General features: G+C 62.4%; 2 protein-coding genes across 8 annotated transcripts; one reads left to right on the top strand and one right to left on the bottom strand.

Annotated features, from left to right (window-relative positions):
* Positions 1-1,123: 1,123 nt before the first annotated feature.
* Positions 1,124-10,062, top strand: RUNDC3A (RUN domain containing 3A). Of its 6 annotated transcripts, none has more exons than XR_014793105.1 (11): positions 1,124-1,472; positions 5,002-5,117; positions 5,449-5,597; positions 5,772-5,857; positions 6,579-6,668; positions 6,787-6,867; positions 7,031-7,196; positions 7,286-7,443; positions 8,160-8,322; positions 8,440-8,546; positions 9,517-10,062. XR_014793105.1 is itself a non-coding variant. In XM_084863551.1 (11 exons), the coding sequence occupies exons 1-11, from the start codon at positions 1,366-1,368 to the stop codon at positions 8,996-8,998; spliced, it is 1,218 nt and encodes a 405-aa protein (XP_084719677.1). In that variant the 5' UTR covers positions 1,126-1,365; the 3' UTR covers positions 8,999-9,310. The 6 variants fall into 6 exon arrangements, 4 of the variants coding, with proteins under 4 accessions (XP_084719677.1, XP_084719676.1, XP_084719675.1 ...); XR_014793106.1 differs by lacking the exon at positions 9,517-10,062 and adding an exon at positions 8,979-9,310; XM_084863551.1 differs by lacking the exon at positions 9,517-10,062 and adding an exon at positions 8,979-9,310 and having other exon boundaries at positions 1,126-1,472; positions 8,185-8,322.
* A 632-nt stretch (positions 10,063-10,694) lies between these two features.
* SLC25A39 (solute carrier family 25 member 39) lies at positions 10,695-14,895 on the bottom strand. Of its 2 annotated transcripts, none has more exons than XM_084863594.1 (12): positions 14,759-14,895; positions 13,797-13,896; positions 13,616-13,675; positions 13,457-13,501; positions 13,117-13,247; positions 12,719-12,786; positions 12,466-12,590; positions 12,119-12,292; positions 11,676-11,785; positions 11,427-11,508; positions 11,267-11,347; positions 10,695-11,187 (listed from the first exon to the last, which is right to left on the bottom strand). In XM_084863594.1, exons 2-12 carry the CDS (start codon positions 13,879-13,881, stop codon positions 11,072-11,074), a joined length of 1,077 nt encoding a protein of 358 aa, XP_084719720.1. In that variant the 5' UTR covers positions 13,882-13,896; positions 14,759-14,895; the 3' UTR covers positions 10,695-11,071. The 2 variants fall into 2 exon arrangements, with proteins under 2 accessions (XP_084719720.1, XP_084719721.1); XM_084863595.1 differs by having other exon boundaries at positions 13,117-13,226.
* Between the last annotated feature and the right edge of the window lie 1,700 nt (positions 14,896-16,595).

Genomic DNA, 16,595 nt, shown 5'->3' with positions numbered 1-16,595 from the left:
TGTGGGTGCATGTCTGAACCAATGTGGAGACGCTGATCGTCTATTAGCAGAGTAGAATAAATCCAGTGATCAGGTAGAGTTGGTGAATACATATGAGCTGAACCCCAGGACGGACATTCCTGAGGCCAGATGGAGAAGTTGGGTGGAACCCCTTTAATCCACTTAGCAAGGCTTTCTGTGGAAGCTGGAGACTCAGTGGGTGAAAAAGAACAGGCTGAGTTGGAGAATGAAGCAGGTGGGAGGAAGGATGTGAGAGAACACTGAGAGGTAAAGGGCAGCGGGGAAGCCAGGCTGCCTCCATGTCCCCCACCTTCCAGATGTAAAAGATGCAACCAGCTTTGGGGGCCTCCTCAGCTTTGGGGACCTCTCAGCTTTGGGGACCTCTCACTCAGCTTTGCGGGGGCCTCTCAGCTTTGCAGAGAGGCTTGATGGCAGCATGCAACAATGCTGGCAGCCAAGAGGTTAACTGGAAGCCAGGTGCCCCCAGGGTGGTGTGAGGGGGTAAGACTGCGAGGGGAAGCGGTGCCTTGAGACTACTGTGGGCACCAGCTCTGCCGCTGGGAATCCCCACAAACCCAGGCCCCTGGCTGTCAGTCTGCCCTCCACTCCGTGCTGGGAGGTTCCAGGCTCTGGGCTCCCACAGCTGATGGAGACTTCCCATCCCCCACCCTGGGAGCCGGAGACTCCGCGGCCGCCTGGACAGATACGTCGTCCCTCTGCTCCTTGGCCTCCTGAGCCAGCGGAGCAGGGCCACCTGCGCTCTCTGGAGAGACACAGACCTGGCCCCGAAGGGGAGGGCGGTGCTGGGTGAGGGCACAGGAGGTGAGGACCTCCATCCATTACAGGGTGAAATCTGAGGTGGTCACCACTGACCACAGGTCAGACACTGGAGAGTAGAGGAGTTGGAGCTCAGAGCCGTGAGACGAGGGGTCCCGGGCTCTGGATATGGGGGTGGAGGACAGGCCAGATACCCCCTCTTCCTCCCTCCAATCGCTGCCTCTTCCAGGGGACCCCCCCTCCCGGAGGTCCTGGTCCTCTCCCCTCCCCCACGAAGCCCTGCATCCTCCGCGGATTGGTCCCCGGCCTGCCGGGGGCGGGGCCCGGGCCGTGACGTCACCGGCCGCGGTGGGGGGCCGGCGGCTGGAGGAGGGGGTGACGGGCCGGCTCAGCACCTCGGAGAGCTCCCTCCCCGGCCTTGTTTGCTCCCGCATCGCCGCCGGGGGAGGGAGCCTGGGGCCGGGGATGGCCGTGCGGAGGGCGCGGGGCCCCGGCGGGCAGGGGGCCCAGCCGTGATCCGGCGCGGAGGCCGGGGTGCCGGGCGGGGCGAGGGGCAGCTGGCAGCGGCGGCAGGGGCTGCACATCTGGATGGAAGCGAGCTTTGTCCTGACCGCCATGGCTCTGGGGCTGTCCTCCAAGAAAGCGTCTTCCCGCAACGTGGCCGTGGAGCGCAGGAACCTGATCACCGTGTGCAGGTGGGCTCTGCGGGGCGGAGGGGCCGGGAGGGGCCGGGGAGAGTTTGGGAACCTGGAGGAGCCTGCCTGGGGAGGATGCACAGCAGCCGGAGAAGAGGAAGCTGGCTCAGGGCTCAGAGGAGCGAGTGCACCGTCCTCTGAGGCCCAGACCGGGAGGGGTTTGGAGGTCTGGTGCCTACCCGTCTAGGCCAAGACAGGCCTCTGCCCAGCCGAGGCCCGGAGGGTGGGGAGTGTTTCATTGGTGCTGCAGCTTCCTGTGAGAGCCAGGAAGTGACACTGTGCCGGGGGGAGGGGCGGGGATGGTTGGCTCCCTTGCTGAGGACAGGGAGGCGGTGAGAGGAGGTCACTGCCCTCCGAGCATCCCCTCATTCCTGCCAATAGCCTGGCCTCTCTGGAGCGGGCTTTTCGGGGAGATTTTCCAGGGCTCAGTTCCTGAAGCAGAAATGGTGCCCTCCTTCTCTGGGCAGCGGGACCTGTGCAGTCAGCAGGGCCTGTGGGCGAAGACCCTGAACTCATCCAGGGAAGGCTGAGGGCCGCTGCCCCTGCCAGGGGAAGGACTGAGGGCCGGGCCGCAGAGACCGGGTCTCCTTGGTTGGAGGGGAGGAGGTTGGGAGGGCAGGCCCACTGGTCCCGGAGGGTGGGGCTGCTGCGGTGTTGAGAAGATTCCCCTGCTTTCTGGGGCCCAGGAAGTGAAGCTTCCCGCCTCAGCCCTGCAGAGACCACCCTCCATGGCCTGCCCTGAGGAATGCCATCAGCTCAGCCTCTACCGCAGCCCTCACCTGTACCATCTCTCCTGGATCCCCATGTCAGCTGCCTTCACCTGCAGTCTCCCTGCTCCCCCACCCCGTGCCGCCTCTGAGGGCATTGAGCTTCCAGCACACATCTCGGCTGGTTTCCCTTGCCAGCTCCGCCTGCCTGTACATGGGAATCCGTGCCCACCTGATGCCCAGGCTCCTGGCTCCTATAGCTCCTCCGGGTTCCCACTGTGCCTGTCTCACACCACTGGGTCCCCGGGGCCTCGCAGCGCCCAGCACATCAGGCCTCTGTAAAGATGCCTGGGATGTTAGAGAAGGGATGGGTACGAAGTGTAGACCTCTGCCTCCACCCTCACTCCGCATCTTCTGCCAGTGTGGTGCAAAGCCAGGATTTCTGCCTTTGCGGCCAGTGGCCCTAGGTCCAAGCTCTTGCTCCTTCAGTTATTAGCTGTGCAGCTTTGAAGTCTTCTACTCATCCCGGGTCTTGGGTGCCTGCATCATCACCCCCATTAGAGATGCAACAGCCATGCCAGGAATGGCAATGACATAATCCATGTAGGAGTCTAGCCCAATGCCTGGCACACAAGCCCCGTCCTGATGGCACCCTTCCTGTCCCTCTCCTCCCTCGTGGCCTCCTCAGTTCCTCTTCTTTCTCTTGCCGGCCAGGGCAGCGGGGTCTCTTGAGCGTGTGGGGAGGGGGGGCAGAAGCAGAGGTTCTGGTGGATTGAAAGGGGGCTGGTGCTGCGGTGGGAGAGAGTTTGGGGAGAAACAGGGGCATGACTAAGAAAGGCTAGAAACCCCTGGGGCTCTGCTGCCTCATCGCTGTCACATGGTTTGCCTCCAGCTCCCAGAGCAGGTCCCTTTAGCAAGCTGAGGTCTCCCCTGGGCCCTGGCCTCCCTGTCTCCATGGCAACCTGCAGCAGCCACTGCACATCCTAACGGGGAGCACACCATGGAGCTCTGGGGGCGATGACCATTCCTGCGGACAGAGGCTACAATACTGAACCCAGCCCCAGGCCCCCGCTGTGGTCTGCCCCAATGGTCAGAAATCACCAGGGTGTGGGGGGCTGCATAAGGAAACCCAGATAACACCCTAAAACACAGACTCCTTCTGGCAGGCCCAACCTTCCCGTTAATCCAGCCTCTCACCACCTCAGGATTACACACACTCACCTGCTAGTCCTGTCTGGGATCTGGACCAAAATGTCAGGAGGCAGGTCATACTGTTCCTGTTTGCACCTGAGACCTGGGCCTCTGAGAGGAAATGACTTGTCCAAAGCCACAGGGTGTCACAAGGGAACAGGACTTGAGTCCCAGGCTGCCTCCCCCACGGTGCAACCCCCACACAGACCTGGCTCTGATCTCAAGCCAGACCAACTCTGAGTCCAAAGGGGAGCAGGGAAGGTCCGTGGACTCAGCTGGGCCATTGGCCTGCGAGCCAAGGAGGCCGGTGCCCCAGGGCTGGAGTGTAGCACGGAGGGCAGAGGGCAGAGGGCAGAGGGCAGAGGAGGCAGGGGCTGCTCAGGTCCTTGGGAATTTGACAGCCACTAGGGGACCAAGGTATACAGAAAGAGCAAGGGCTTTGGAATCAGACATGCTGACTGGAATCCTCAGAAGCTGGGTGGTGTGACTCAGAATAGATCCGTTGACCACTTGGACCCTCAGTTACCTCATATGTGAACTGGGGATGATGTTGATGATCAGAGGAACTATTTCCCAGGACTGTTACAGGGATGGGTGAGGTGGCACTGCACAGTATGGTGCTGGGCCAATTATGGGCCTTGATCAGCTTAGGGGGAAAAGGATAGTTATAAGCAACCCCTGCATCTGCTCTGCCACCCACAACAGGGCAATAGGGGATGTTGGGACCCGTGCCCTCCGCCCTGCCCCGCACACGGCAGCATGGCGGGTGGAGATTGCAGGGTTGGGAGTAGGGATTGCAGAGGGAGCTGAGGCTTCAAGCAGGACTGCGGGGAGGGATGGGGGCTCCTGGGCTTCCCCTGACTCCCCCTTCTCTGAGAAGCCAGGTGTCAGGCCCCCACGGCCCCTTCCGCAGATCCGCAGCCAGTGCTCCCTCTCCACAGCCTGTCTGTCAGGCCCACACGCGCACCTCCCCCGGCCCAGCTCTGCACCTCCCCGTTCCGGTTCCGGGCAGCTGGTGTGTGGGCGGCTAAGCAGGGAAGGAAAAGGGGACAGGGGGGCCTTGGTGTGCTGAGAGCCCACCTGGTCACCATGCAAACCCACACCCCATGTTTTCAGCGCCCACTCACAAGCCCTGGCACTGGCGGCCCCCCCACTCCAGAGGGTACTAAAGGTTATGCCAGCAAAAGCAGAAGACAGTGCAGTGCAGGGGTAGGGTACAAAGCAGCTCCTAACTCCTAGCTGACCCCCAACACACATACGTAGAGAATGCCACCCCAGAGGGTGGGCAAGGAGGGGCTCCGGGGCAGCCTCCGGCGCCAGGTGCCCGGGCTCGCTACCTATTGTTTCACCCCCTCTCGTACCTTGTTCCCAAAGCTTCCTCTCTCTGGCTGTCACCCTTCCTGTCACCCGCTATGTCCGTCTCCCACCTGCTGCGCCAGCACCCCCGTCACAGCACCTCTACTCTGTCTTCCCCCGTCTCCCACGCTTTCCCTCTGCCACCTGCTCCACCCATGCTCTTCATGACTCTTCTCTGCCCTCTGTCCCTCTCTCTGCCTGATGCCCTTCCCCCGCCACCATCACCCTGTCTTCTCACCCGACGCCCCCCGCCCCCTCTCCCTGCCCTCCCCCAGGTTCTCCGTGAAGACCCTGCTGGAGAAGTACACGGCTGAGCCCATCGACGACTCATCCGAGGAGTTTGTGAACTTTGCGGCCATCTTAGAGCAGATCCTCAGCCACCGTTTCAAAGGTGTGCCCGGTTCCCGTTCCTCAGTGCCCAGCCCCCCAACCGCCAGCCATCCACTCGGACCTACTCTGTGGCTTCCTGAACCCCATCGCTGACCCTGGTCCCAGTTCTGGTCCATGTACAGCAACTCATGCACAGAGTTAGGGAGAGGGGACGGGGTCTTCTGGACATGCAGCTATATGATGTCCCTTTGTGGGCATGCATATGTGTGCACATATGTTTAGGGCAGGCACTATGTATGTGCGTGACACACACTTATGCATGTATGTGACCCATGACATGGGCCCTCTCTGAACTCCCTGTCTCGCTGAGCCCCCTCCCTGCCCTGGCTCGGCCTGTGCCCCAGCAGGTCCAGTGAGCTGGTTCAGCTCCGACGGGCAGCGGGGCTTCTGGGACTACATCCGGCTGGCCTGCAGCAAAGTGCCCAACAACTGCGTGAGCAGCATCGAGAACATGGAGAACATCAGCACGGCCCGCGCCAAGGTGAGCGGCTCGCCATGGGCAGGACCGGGCGGCTGCTCCGAGCTCCGGATGCCGGGGAACTGCCCGCTCCTTGGTCCTCGCCCCGCCGTGGATAATGGGGAGAAGAGCCACGGGAGGTCCAGGCCCAATGGTACACACGTGAGTCCCTTCAGTAAAGGTGCGCATGCCTTCCAGGGCCGGGCATGGATCCGAGTGGCACTGATGGAGAAGCGCATGTCGGAGTACATCACCACAGCCCTGCGGGACACCCGGACCACCAGGTCAGACCCTCTCAGTCAGCTCAGACCGAAGGTCCCAGTGTGTACGTCCTTTACCTAAACACACTTGATCCTTAACTTCCTGAAGCAACAGTTCCTATCTGGACTACAACTCCCAGCATGCACCTAGTTTCCCTCTCTCCCAGTCTGTCCACAGGCCAGCCTACCCTGCAGTTAGGATACACACCCTGGGCACCATCATCACTTCTTCCAAATAAAATTCATTATCCCCATCACTTGCCAGCACACATCTCTCCCTTCAGACACACAGCTGGACAAAAGTCTCAACCAGGCGTCATTTCACCTGTTGGCCTTGTTCCATGTCCTACCACACAGCCCTGCCTGTGGGGACTGCAGTCCCAGCACGGGGCTTCCTCTCCGCACTGTGTCCCAGGCAGGGGCAGGACTAAGGCAGCTGTGCCAGTGGGAATGGTGTGTGTCCTCCTTTAAGGAGCTGGTGACTCAGTACTCGGTGGGAAACGGGCAGCTCAGGAGACTGAGGGGAGTCTGTTCTCGGGGGACACGTTCTAATAGGTGGGAGACACAGGTGCCATTCCCAGTGGGCCCGTCTGAGGGAGACACAGACCCACACCTGAGGGATGAGCAGGAAGCAGGTACCTCCTTCCTCTAAGGAAGGTTTGTAGTGAACCGACAAGAGAGATGCCGGGGACGTGGGCTCCAGGGAGGATGCCGCACCCTAAGTCCCTCCTCCGCCCCCCCACAGGCGTTTCTATGACTCAGGAGCCATCATGCTGAGGGAGGAGGCCACGGTGCTCACGGGGATGCTGATCGGACTGAGCGCCATAGACTTCAGGTGGGGCCGAGGTGTCGGTGCCCGTGCGGGGGTGGTTGTGGCGGGGTGTCCCCAGGCACGAATGTGCACCCCCATCCCCTCATCCCCACCCCCTTCCCTGTGGGCTCTCTGGTCTCAGCTTCTGCCTAAAGGGTGAAGTGCTGGATGGGAAGGCCCCCGTGGTCATCGACTACACGCCCTACCTGAAGTTCACCCAGAGGTGAGAAGCTGGATCGCTGCGGGGGGCACGGGCAGACCCCGGCCGGAGGGACATGGGACATGGGACATGGGACATGGGACATGGGACATGGGACGGGATGGGGGCAGGGGGCAGGCAGCGAGGGATGCACGGCGAGCCTGCGGGCACCGCTCCCTCCCGCAAGCTACGACTACCTGACGGACGAGGAGGAGCGGCACAGCGCGGAGAGCAGCACCAGCGAGGACAACTCCCCGGAGCACCCGTACCTGCCGCTCGTCACGGACGAGGACAGCTGGTACAGCAAGTGGCACAAGATGGAGCAGAAGTTCCGCATCGTGTACGCGCAGAAGGTGTGCGCGGCGGTGACGGGCAGCTGGGGGGTGGGGGGATGGGGAGGCCGGTGCTGGGACCCCCGCTCCCCGCTCACCCCGCTCCGCAGGGCTACCTGGAGGAGCTGGTGCGCCTGCGCGAGTCGCAGCTGAAGGACCTGGAGGCGGAGAACCGGCGGCTGCAGCTGCAGCTGGAGGAGGCGGCGGCGCAGAACCAGCGCGAAAAGCGCGAGCTGGAGGGCGTGATCCTGGAGCTGCAGGAGCAGCTGTGAGCGTGGCTGCCTGACCCCTGACCCGTCCCCCCCCAACACATCCCCCCAGGGAACCCCCCACATCGCCCCCACTGACTCCAACCTCACCTTTCCTGATGCCTGCATCCAACTCCACCAGCCACCAGCATCAAACCACTGACCCATCACCTCTCCCGGGAAACCTCCCCGGGAACCTTCTATATTATCCTCACCTATGATCCTGGGACCCTTCCAAAACCCTCCCTGCTTCATGTCAGTGACCCCACACCAGCTAGACTAGCCGTCCATCCAACATTGTTCCCGGGGCCCCGACATCACTCACAAGGACCGACTTTCAACATCATTGAATTATTCCCTCTGATGTGCTACATCCGCCCACTGACTCATCACCCATGGTGACCCCTGACCTCCACCCATCCCTGATACTTACCCACTGAACCTTTCATCCTCCTGTGACCTCCCAGCATGATTCCCAAACTCACACTCCCGCCCCCCCCAAACACTGATTACATTTCAGGATTCCTACACCACTCTCCTGACTCCCTCCATCCCCCAGCCTGAGGGCACTAATCCTTGCCACTTCTCTGACCGCAGTGCTCACTCTCCACTGGCTTCTAGAATCTGCCCCACTCATCCTCAACATTCGGTCCCTATTTCTGCTACCCATGTTTCAACCCTAACCCCTCCCCCTTGCTGAGACTCCTTCCCTACTTCTGTTCCCTCTCCCAGCCAGCCTGACCCCCACCTCCCCATCCCAGGACAGGTCTGATCCCTGGCGACCACGCCCCCCTAGTCCAGGGTTCCAAGGAGCTCACCACGTCCCTGGTCAACCAATGGCCCTCACTGGGAACGCTCCATGGGGCTGAGGGTGTCAGCAACCCCAAGCTGTACCGGAGGTGAGCACAGCTGGGCTCAGCTGGGCCTGGGTGCCGTCCCTCCGCGGGAGGGGGGGCAGGGGAGAGGGAGGGAGCGGTAAGCCTCTGCCCATACACCAGCTCTCTACTCTGTCACAGACACAGTTTCATGAGCACGGAGCGGCTGTCAGCTGAAGCCAGTCTGAGCTCGGACTCCCAGCGCCTGGGAGAGGGCAAGCAGGATGAGGAGCCCTGGGGCCCCATCGGTGAGCCCCACCCCCATCCCCCTGCCCCCCAGGCAGCACCCAGCATGCCTCCAGGAAGGGCTCAGGCCAGGCCTTGGGGCTTGTAGTCAGGCCCTGGTCAATTCCCTTGAACTCAGCCCTTCCAGAAAGGTTAGCACAGCGATTAAGAGCGTGTTTTGGTGGTTTGGGGTGTAGGGCAGCCCTTAGTGCAAACCCCAGCTGCGCCTCCTCTGGTGGCAGAGCTTGGTCACTCACATTGCTGAGCCTTCTCACCTGTAACGTGGGGATGCTGATCAGTGACCACGTTTGGCATGTGGCGAGGGCTGAATGGCTTCGTTATGACATCCTCAAGGGGTTCGAAGGCTCGGGGAGGTCTCTGCCTGATTTGCTCATATCTCATGCACTCCGTGCACCCCGTGCCTGACCCTTTTTCCCCTTTTCTTTGGCTGCCAGGAAGCTCTGAGCCAAAGTAGCGGCTCCCTTCAGTGAATGCCAGGACTTCAACGCATGCACTTGTGTTGCCCTCCCCGTGGCTTCATCTTGGTTTCCCACCCTAGCTCTCCCGGTGCCTGGATGTCTGTCTTTTTAAAAACCACTGTACTGGATGACCTTAGATCTGAGACCAGGCAGGCTAACATGTGACCTGCCACAGTCTGTGATTGTCCATGTCTGTCTCCCCACCAGACTGTGAGCTCCTTGAGGGCAGGGACTGTCTAGTCCGTTCTCTGTATCCCAGTGCTTGGAAGAGAACACGTGCTCAGTGTTTAATAAATGGACAGAGCGGATGCACCTCGGGGAGACAGAAACATACGACGGTTACAGTAGTGTCCCCTGTGCTGTGCATGGCACAGGCAGGCGCCTAACCAGGTTCACGGAAATGGCAGACGCGGCAGAAATGAGGCGTCTCCCGGTAGGGGGTGGTCTGATCCCATCCCAAGGCCCTGACCCATGCAGACTGGTTGGCCTGGCCTCACCCCCCCTCTCTCCCCAGGGAAGGACCCCACGCCCTCCATGCTGGGCCTCTGCGGCTCCCTGGCCTCCATCCCCAGCTGCAAGTCCCTCGCGAGCTTCAAATCCAACGAGTGCCTGGTGAGCGACAGCCCCGAGGGCAGCCCGGCACTGAGCCCCAGCTGAAGTGTGGCTCATGCCAGCCCCGCCTGCCAGGGCACAGACACGGCCGCCTTTCCTCAGTCCCCCAGTCCAGGCCACGCTGCCCACCCAGCCAGGGTCTCGGGAACGGAGCCTCTGGCTTCCGGTTCCAGCTTCCTGCCCAGGAAGCAGCGTTACCAGGGGAAGCCGGTTGGGCAGGAAGTGGGGTCGCCTAGGCCACAGCAAGTCCGTGGGGAAGCTTGGTCCATCTTCTGGTGACTGATGCCTGCTGCTCCCTCTGGAACTCTTCCTCACCCTCCCCACCCTCCCTGGGAGCACCTTCATGTCCCCACCGCCCGTCTGTCCTGTATTCACTCCCTGAGTCCCTTCTTCCTCGCCCCAGGGCAGGGCTCTGAGGGCATCAGGCAAATAAAAACCAGAGGACTGAGGGGAGCCTTGTCTGTGGGGGGGGACAGGACCGTCCTGAGGGGGGCAGGATGCGGCAGAGCCAGTGCCGGGCCCACGTGCTGCTGCACCACAGAACGGGTGTGCGTCCTGTGGGTGCAGGCGGGTCCCAACAGTCCGGAATGGGTGACGGGGGGGGTGTGTTAGTCCGCCCAGAGCAGGACCAGGACACATAAATACCCCCCTTCAACCAGACACTCTTTAAGAACTTGCTCAACTCCTGGCCGAGGAGAGAATGAACGCCATGGGGGGTGGGCAGGATGGAGGCAAGGCCCAGAGGGCCTCTCCGTCCTCCGCACAATTCCGCTTTGGCCCCAAGCTGCAGGCCTCCCGTTAGACCAAGCCCGGCAGTGAAGCAGCCCTCCCTCCGTCACATCTAAGTGCGCCGTGGGGAGATGCCTCCCCATCCGCTCCCCCGGCCCCAACACCATCAAGGTTGCTTGTTGACCCCAACTCTGGGTCCTCACCAAACTGGGGGGTCCTTTCCACGAGCACCACCCAGGCAGCCAAAGCCTAGACCCACCGAGACCCCTCCAGGCCTCCTCTATGCCAATCACTCACCAAGCCGCTCCCCCCACCCCCATGCCCCTGGCCCTGCAGACACAGACACGGGAGGAAAATCATCATCTTTACACTCAGTGAGTTAACAGCAGGGGGTTCAGACTGGCCAGGTCCAGGGCTCTGTGGGCCTTGGGGGCAGGCCCAGCTATAACAAACACAGGGAAATGAATGGGCAAGAGGACAGAGTGAACAGATTTGGTCTTGAACTTGGGAAGGTGGGTGGAAAAGGGAGTATCCCGGGGTCTGGGATGAGGACCACAGGAAGAAAGCTGTCTGACGGGGCCTGCGCAGGCCCAGCGGATGGGCTGGTTCCCCTGGGGCTGAGCTGAGAGGGAAAAAGGAGGCCCCTCCCCTGAGGACAAGGCACTTGGCTCAGACTCCTCTTGCCCACACCGTCCAAAGAAGAGATGGGCCTCATCCCCTCGCTCCTCTCACTGGCTCAGAGACTGTTCCAGGTTGAGCCTCTGAAAGAAGCTTTTGCCCAACTCATATGTACTGATCATGATGGCACAGGAGGGGGCGGCCTTGATGATCCTCGGCAGGAAGCCTGCAGGGGGAGGGCAAGGCTGGGGTCAGAGGCTGGTCCCAGAGGGCCCACCCTCACCAGGGCCTGCACAGACACGCACCTGCAAAGAGGCCCCTGGTGCCGGACTCGGCCCGGATCCTCCGCAGCAGCAGCCAGGTGGAGTCGGCGGGCACAGGTGACACTGCGGGCACAAGGCATAGCCCAGTAAAACCCCACTTGGACCCCGCCAGCCCCCGCGCCATGCCAGCCAAACCCCTCACCTCTCACCGCCTCCCCGGCTCCCAGCGCAACCTGGCGCTGCGTCTTCACCACGTCGAAGGGTAGAGTCAGGATGGCCGCCACCTGGGGGCAGAGGGGAGGCTTCATCTCCATCCCCAGGACCCTCTCCCTCCCCAGCCAGAGTCTGCCAGCCTTAGCACCAGGGAGGGTGAGCTTGCTTCTTGACAGGCAGCTCCCGCACTGCCATCAAGGGCACCTCTGCCAGCCACACCCCCGCCCAGTCAACTCACCGTTCCTGAGATGCCACCAGCCACAAAGCTGATGCCCACTGATGTCTGGTCCTTTGGCCTGCGCCCACTCAGCCAGCTCTTTACCAGCTCATAGTTGAACCAATACAGGGCTTGGGGCACAAGATACACTCATTAGAGATGGGGAAGGCAGAGGGTGGGCCCCAAACCACCCTCTTCCACTGACCTATCCCATGACAACCGCTCCCTCCCAGTTAAGAGGCCCGTTTGTTACACTAGTTTCCGTAACAGCTTCTCTGCAGGAATTATCTCGTGAAAATCTGGGCAAATACCCTGTACACTGAGCCCATTTCACAGATGAGATGGGGCTCAGAGAAATCACATGACTTCAAGGTCAGTAGTATCAAAGCTGAGTCTTGGCTGTAACCTCTGGTGCATCATGCAGGGGTCCCCCCGTCCCACATCCCCTCACCCCGGGGGCCCACCTGAGAAGGGCACATCCCGGAGAGCGGTGGGGCCCCAGCCCAGCCACAGCGAGCGCCAGCCGCCCTGGGCCACGGAGGTTCGGACGCAGGCGCCCAGCTCCCGGTATGATACGTGCTGAGCCTGCAGCTTTGTTCGTACCAGTTCCAGGGGGCTGATCACAGTCACGGTGCCCACTGTGGGGAGCAACGGGGAGGGATCAGCTCTCAGGTCCTCATGGCAGTGTGCCCAGGGTCTGGGAGCCCGAGACATCTCCCCACCCCTAGGCGGGTAGAGTGAAGCTGGGAGCGAGGACCGAGCTCAGGCAGAGCGGGGGCCGACGGAGACCAAGGGCCAGGGCTGTGCTCACAGCGGGCCAAGGCACCAGCCACCATGGGCGCATAGAAGTCAGAGGTCAGGGCTCGACCACACAGGAAGGCCTTGAGTTGGTCATAGGCCGTGAAGTAGATGGCGGTTGCTGGCACAGTCATCACCCTGGAGGTGCGAAGAGACGTTAGCTGGGACTTCCAACCCCCCAGCCAGCCCTGCCCAGCCAGCCAGCCAACAGGGGAGCAAGAGATGAGCAGGGCACAAGGGAAGACAGCGTGCAGGACGGGACTCACAGGGTGGCTGGGAGGCCGCTCCACAGGGTCCTGGTGCCCTCGTGTCTCACAATCTTCACAAAGGCGTCCTGGCCAAGAGCAGGAAGGTGACATGAAAGACGCCTGTGAAGGGGCTGGCCCCCGCTGACCCCTAACCCTCTGCCCTCCCTCTGCCCACAGCCCTGGTCCTGCTGGGAGGCAGCAGCCCCTCAGGTCCCACCCATGCCAGTCCCCACTGGGCTCCAGGCGGACTCCGTTCACCCTCACAACCATTGGAGGGCACCCCCCCCAGGGGAGCCTTTCCAGAACCGAACTGGCTGCCCCAACAAGCTCTGCTATACTCCGTCTTCCTGGGCCTGCTGCCAGCCTCTGTCCCTCAGGAACTCTGACAGACCCGCTGAGGGCCAGCCGCTCCTCACCACAGTGCCAGTGAAGCGAGTGGGGTCCTGAAACCAGGTGGCGCAGCGGGCACCATTGGGGCACAGGTACAGGGGCTCCAGGACACCGTTGCAGTAGAGGAGGCACTTCCCTGTGGGCCGGAGAGAGGGCACTGGGGAGGGAGGGGACAATGACGGCCGTGGCGGGGAGGGGTGAGCCCGTCCCGGGAGGGCCGGCAGAGGCTGGGCCCTCCGTGGGCATTCCTGCCAGGACAGAGGGCGGGCTGGGAGGGCCTGAAGCACGTGCCAGCCCGTGGCTGCCAGGCTCGCCGGTGCCCTCCCTCCCCGGACCCTCACGCTCCCTGTGGCGAGGGGCACTCACATTTGGTGAAGGAGAGGCTCCAGAGTCTGGAGGGAGGCGTCAGTTCTAAAACACAAGGTGGCCCCCCAAGTCAGGAGAGCCCCCTCTCCCCCCCATCCCATCTCTGGGAGATCCTTTTGCGCAGACACCACCCCCTACTGGCTCCAGGCGGACACTCACCGCTGGGCACTGAGGGCCGCTGAGCCTGCAGGCGGACCTTCACCACGTCCAGGGGGGTCACTAGGGGAGAGGGCAGGCTGAAGACTCCTTTCAAGGCGCCACTCCTGACACCCCGTCCAGGACCAAGACCCTTCCAGTCTCTGGCCTGTCCTCCCCCCGGCCCCCACCTCCCAGGTCTTACTGAAGATGGAGGTGACCACAGCCCCGGCGCCTGAGGCCACCATCTGTTGGAGGGGGCTGATGCCCCCAGGGTCCTGATCAGCCATCTTGGAGCTTCAATCCTGAAAGACAGACAGCTCCAGGAGTCCCAGCTCCCAGCACAGAAATCAGTGGCTGAGAGGGCGGGGCAGGGAGCTCCGGACTTCACTCTCACCGTTCACCCCATTCACCCTCTGATTAATGGGAGTTCCAGGGGTCATCCCAGGGGTCATCCCAGGGGCCTTTGAGAGCCCTTCCTGCCGTCCCCACTTTGCCTATGGGGAGACTGAGGCTGGGGGAGGTGACCTGGCTCAAGGTCACTCTGGGCGCAATGAGGAAACCGGGACAGCCGCCGGTTAGTTAATGGGCAACAGTGGCGACCTGGCCCGCGGCCAAGGCCTCCCCCGCCCTCACCCCGCAGGCTTCCCGGGCACCTCCTCTTACAGGCGCTGGGCTCGGCCCCGCGTTCCCAAGATCAAAACCAACACCCCCCCCCCAGCACCCTCTCCTCCCCCGGGGCCCCTGGATTACAGCCCAGCCCCGAGGCGGGCACATGGAGCCGCGGGCACCGAGCTGGAGGGGCCCGGCAGAGCGGCCATGTGTGAGCAGACCCGCTCTCCCTGCCCCGCACCACCCCTCGCCCCCGGGCCGGGAAGGCTGGGCCCGGGGCGAGGATGGGGACAATCCCTCTGCCCGCTCCCCCCAACATCCCAGGCCGGGGGACCGACCGAGAGGCAGGAGCGGGAGCCAGGATCGGTCCTCGCCCCTCGGCGACCCTCCCGGTCCCGACCCCACTCCCCGGGGAAGCCCACTTGGTGGTCGACGCCACGGCCCGCGACTCCTCCGCGCCCCCCGCCCAGCCCCGGGCCAGGCTCCCGGGGACCCCGGGGGACCCCGCTCCGGCCTCCGCCCCCGCCGGACCCCCAGCCCGGCGCCGCCGCCCACCTGGCTTTGGGATGGCACTCGCGCGGCGCGGAGCCCGGGGTCGGGCGGGCCCATGGCGGGTCCGCGACCGGTGCGGGGTCCGCGCGCGTCCGCCTCGCTCCGAGGCCGCCGAGGAGGAAGGCCGCCGCGCCGCCCCGCCCCCGCCCGCCGCGAGGCCCCGCCCCCGCCCGCCGCGGGCCCCGCCCCCGGGCCGACCGGCCGCGCGCCCGGAGTGACGCCGGAGTGCGCCGCCCCGCCCGCGAGGCCTCCTGGGAGCCGCGGGCCCTGTTCCCAGCGGCCCTACCCGCCCCGCCGGCCGCGAGCCCAGGCGCGGTCTCCACGTGGCGCCCGGCCGGCCGCGCCGCACTGCCCGCGCGTCCTCACAGCCCGCACCCCCGGCCAGGCCTCCGGCGGCACCTGAGCCCCACCCTCCGCGGGTCCGCAGGGGCTTAGGCTGGGGGCGGGGGAAAGGGAAAGGGGGGGAGTCAGTTCCGAAGCCGCGGGCCATCGGAGAGTGACGGCCGGCATTTTTCCGCGGGGCTGGGTTTTGACAACCTCCCGGGACCGGAGTCAGCCTGCATCCTCCCATTTCACAGACGGAGACTCAGCTCCAGAACCGCTTGGAAAAGCGGAGGGCTCCGGGCGCTGGTGCGCAGCGGGGTTAGACGTGCTGGCGGGCTGGACAGAGAGAAAGGCTGGTCCGGAAGCGGGGAGCCCCTGCTTCCAGCTGGGCTCGGTCCCACCTCCGCGTGACTTTGGGCCCCGACCAGAAAGGGTGAATAAGGGAGAAGAGGACCGACATTGGTTACTCTCACACCGTTGTTTTTTTTAAATATATTATTATTGATTTTGGAGAGGAAGGAGGAGAGAGAGAGAGAAATATCAGTATGAGAGAGAATCATTGATCGGCTGCCTCCTGCACGCCCCCCACTGGGAATTGAGCCCAGAACCCAGGCATGTGCCCTTGTCCGGAATCGAACCTGGGACCTTTCCAGTCCGCAGGCCAACGCTCTAGCCACTGAGCCAAACCAGCTTGGGCTCACACTGTTTTATCTTCTCTAAGTCTCAAATTTTTTTAGAAGTAGGTCATGATTCGCCCCATTTTGCAGCTGATGAGACTGAGGCTCCAAGTTAAGAGCTCGGGGCTGAACAGGCCAGGTTACCCCGCCTCGCGGGGTGGCAGATGGGCTTAAACCTTACGCCCGCATCTCTGATCCCGCTTCTCAGGGAGACACAGTTCCTTCCCCGGCCAACTCCACCACCTGCCTCGTCTTTAAAACTTTTGTGCAGCCTGACAGTTCTAACAAAAACAAAAACTACACACCGAACACGGGGTGAGGGACTGTGCCTTTAAGAAGGTTGGCCGTGACTTTGACGTCAATTGGCTCCCAGAAATGGTCGGGTGGAGACCCAGAAGCTGCGCAGCCAGCCGGCGCAGCGAGGTTAGCACGTGGATCCCACAGGGCCAACCATGAGCTTTCCCTGGGAAAAGGCTTTGCGCGTTCCCACTGCTGGGAAGCCCGAATCTGTGGGCGTGGAGAATGCAATCTGTGGCTGGTGAAATGGACGCTCGTCTAAAGGGCCGGAGGGGAAATATATATATAAATAAATAAAATATAAAATAAAGGACCGTACGGAGGGCACCATTTCCTTCCCAAACCAAGCTGAGGTCTGAAATAAAAAATAAAAAAAATCATTTTATAAACTGTTGGTTCAGGTGAAAACCAGCTTCTACTAAGGTCCTTTACAGCCTCAAAGTTAGTTTACCCCAACAGTTAGTTACTCAATCACCAGCCCAGAGGTTACTCTCCCATTTTACAGAGGATGAAACAGGTTTTTCCATATTATGACTCTAGTG

This window comes from Pipistrellus hanaki (assembly GCF_964339955.1).
Source record: "Pipistrellus hanaki genome assembly, chromosome: 16".
Classification (NCBI taxonomy): Eukaryota; Metazoa; Chordata; class Mammalia; order Chiroptera; family Vespertilionidae; genus Pipistrellus; species Pipistrellus hanaki.
Note: the sequence above shows the minus strand (reverse complement) of the source record. Positions and strands in the feature narration are given on the sequence as shown.

Coding starts and splice junctions, on each gene's coding strand:
- RUNDC3A (XM_084863548.1), top strand. CDS start 1,366: ATGGAAGCGAGCTTTGTCCTGACCGCCATGGCTCTGGGGCTGTCCTCC. Junction 7,197..7,285: donor GCATCGTGTACGCGCAGAAG/GTGTGCGCGGCG, acceptor CCCGCTCCGCAG/GGCTACCTGGAGGAGCTGGT. Junction 8,547..9,516: donor GGAGCCCTGGGGCCCCATCG/GTGAGCCCCACC, acceptor CTCTCTCCCCAG/GGAAGGACCCCACGCCCTCC.
- SLC25A39 (XM_084863594.1), bottom strand. CDS start 13,881: ATGGCTGATCAGGACCCTGGGGGCATCAGCCCCCTCCAACAGATGGTG. Junction 13,248..13,456: donor GAGCCTCTCCTTCACCAAAT/GTGAGTGCCCCT, acceptor CTCCCTCCCCAG/TGCCCTCTCTCCGGCCCACA. Junction 12,591..12,718: donor AGCGGCCTCCCAGCCACCCT/GTGAGTCCCGTC, acceptor TCGCACCTCCAG/GGTGATGACTGTGCCAGCAA.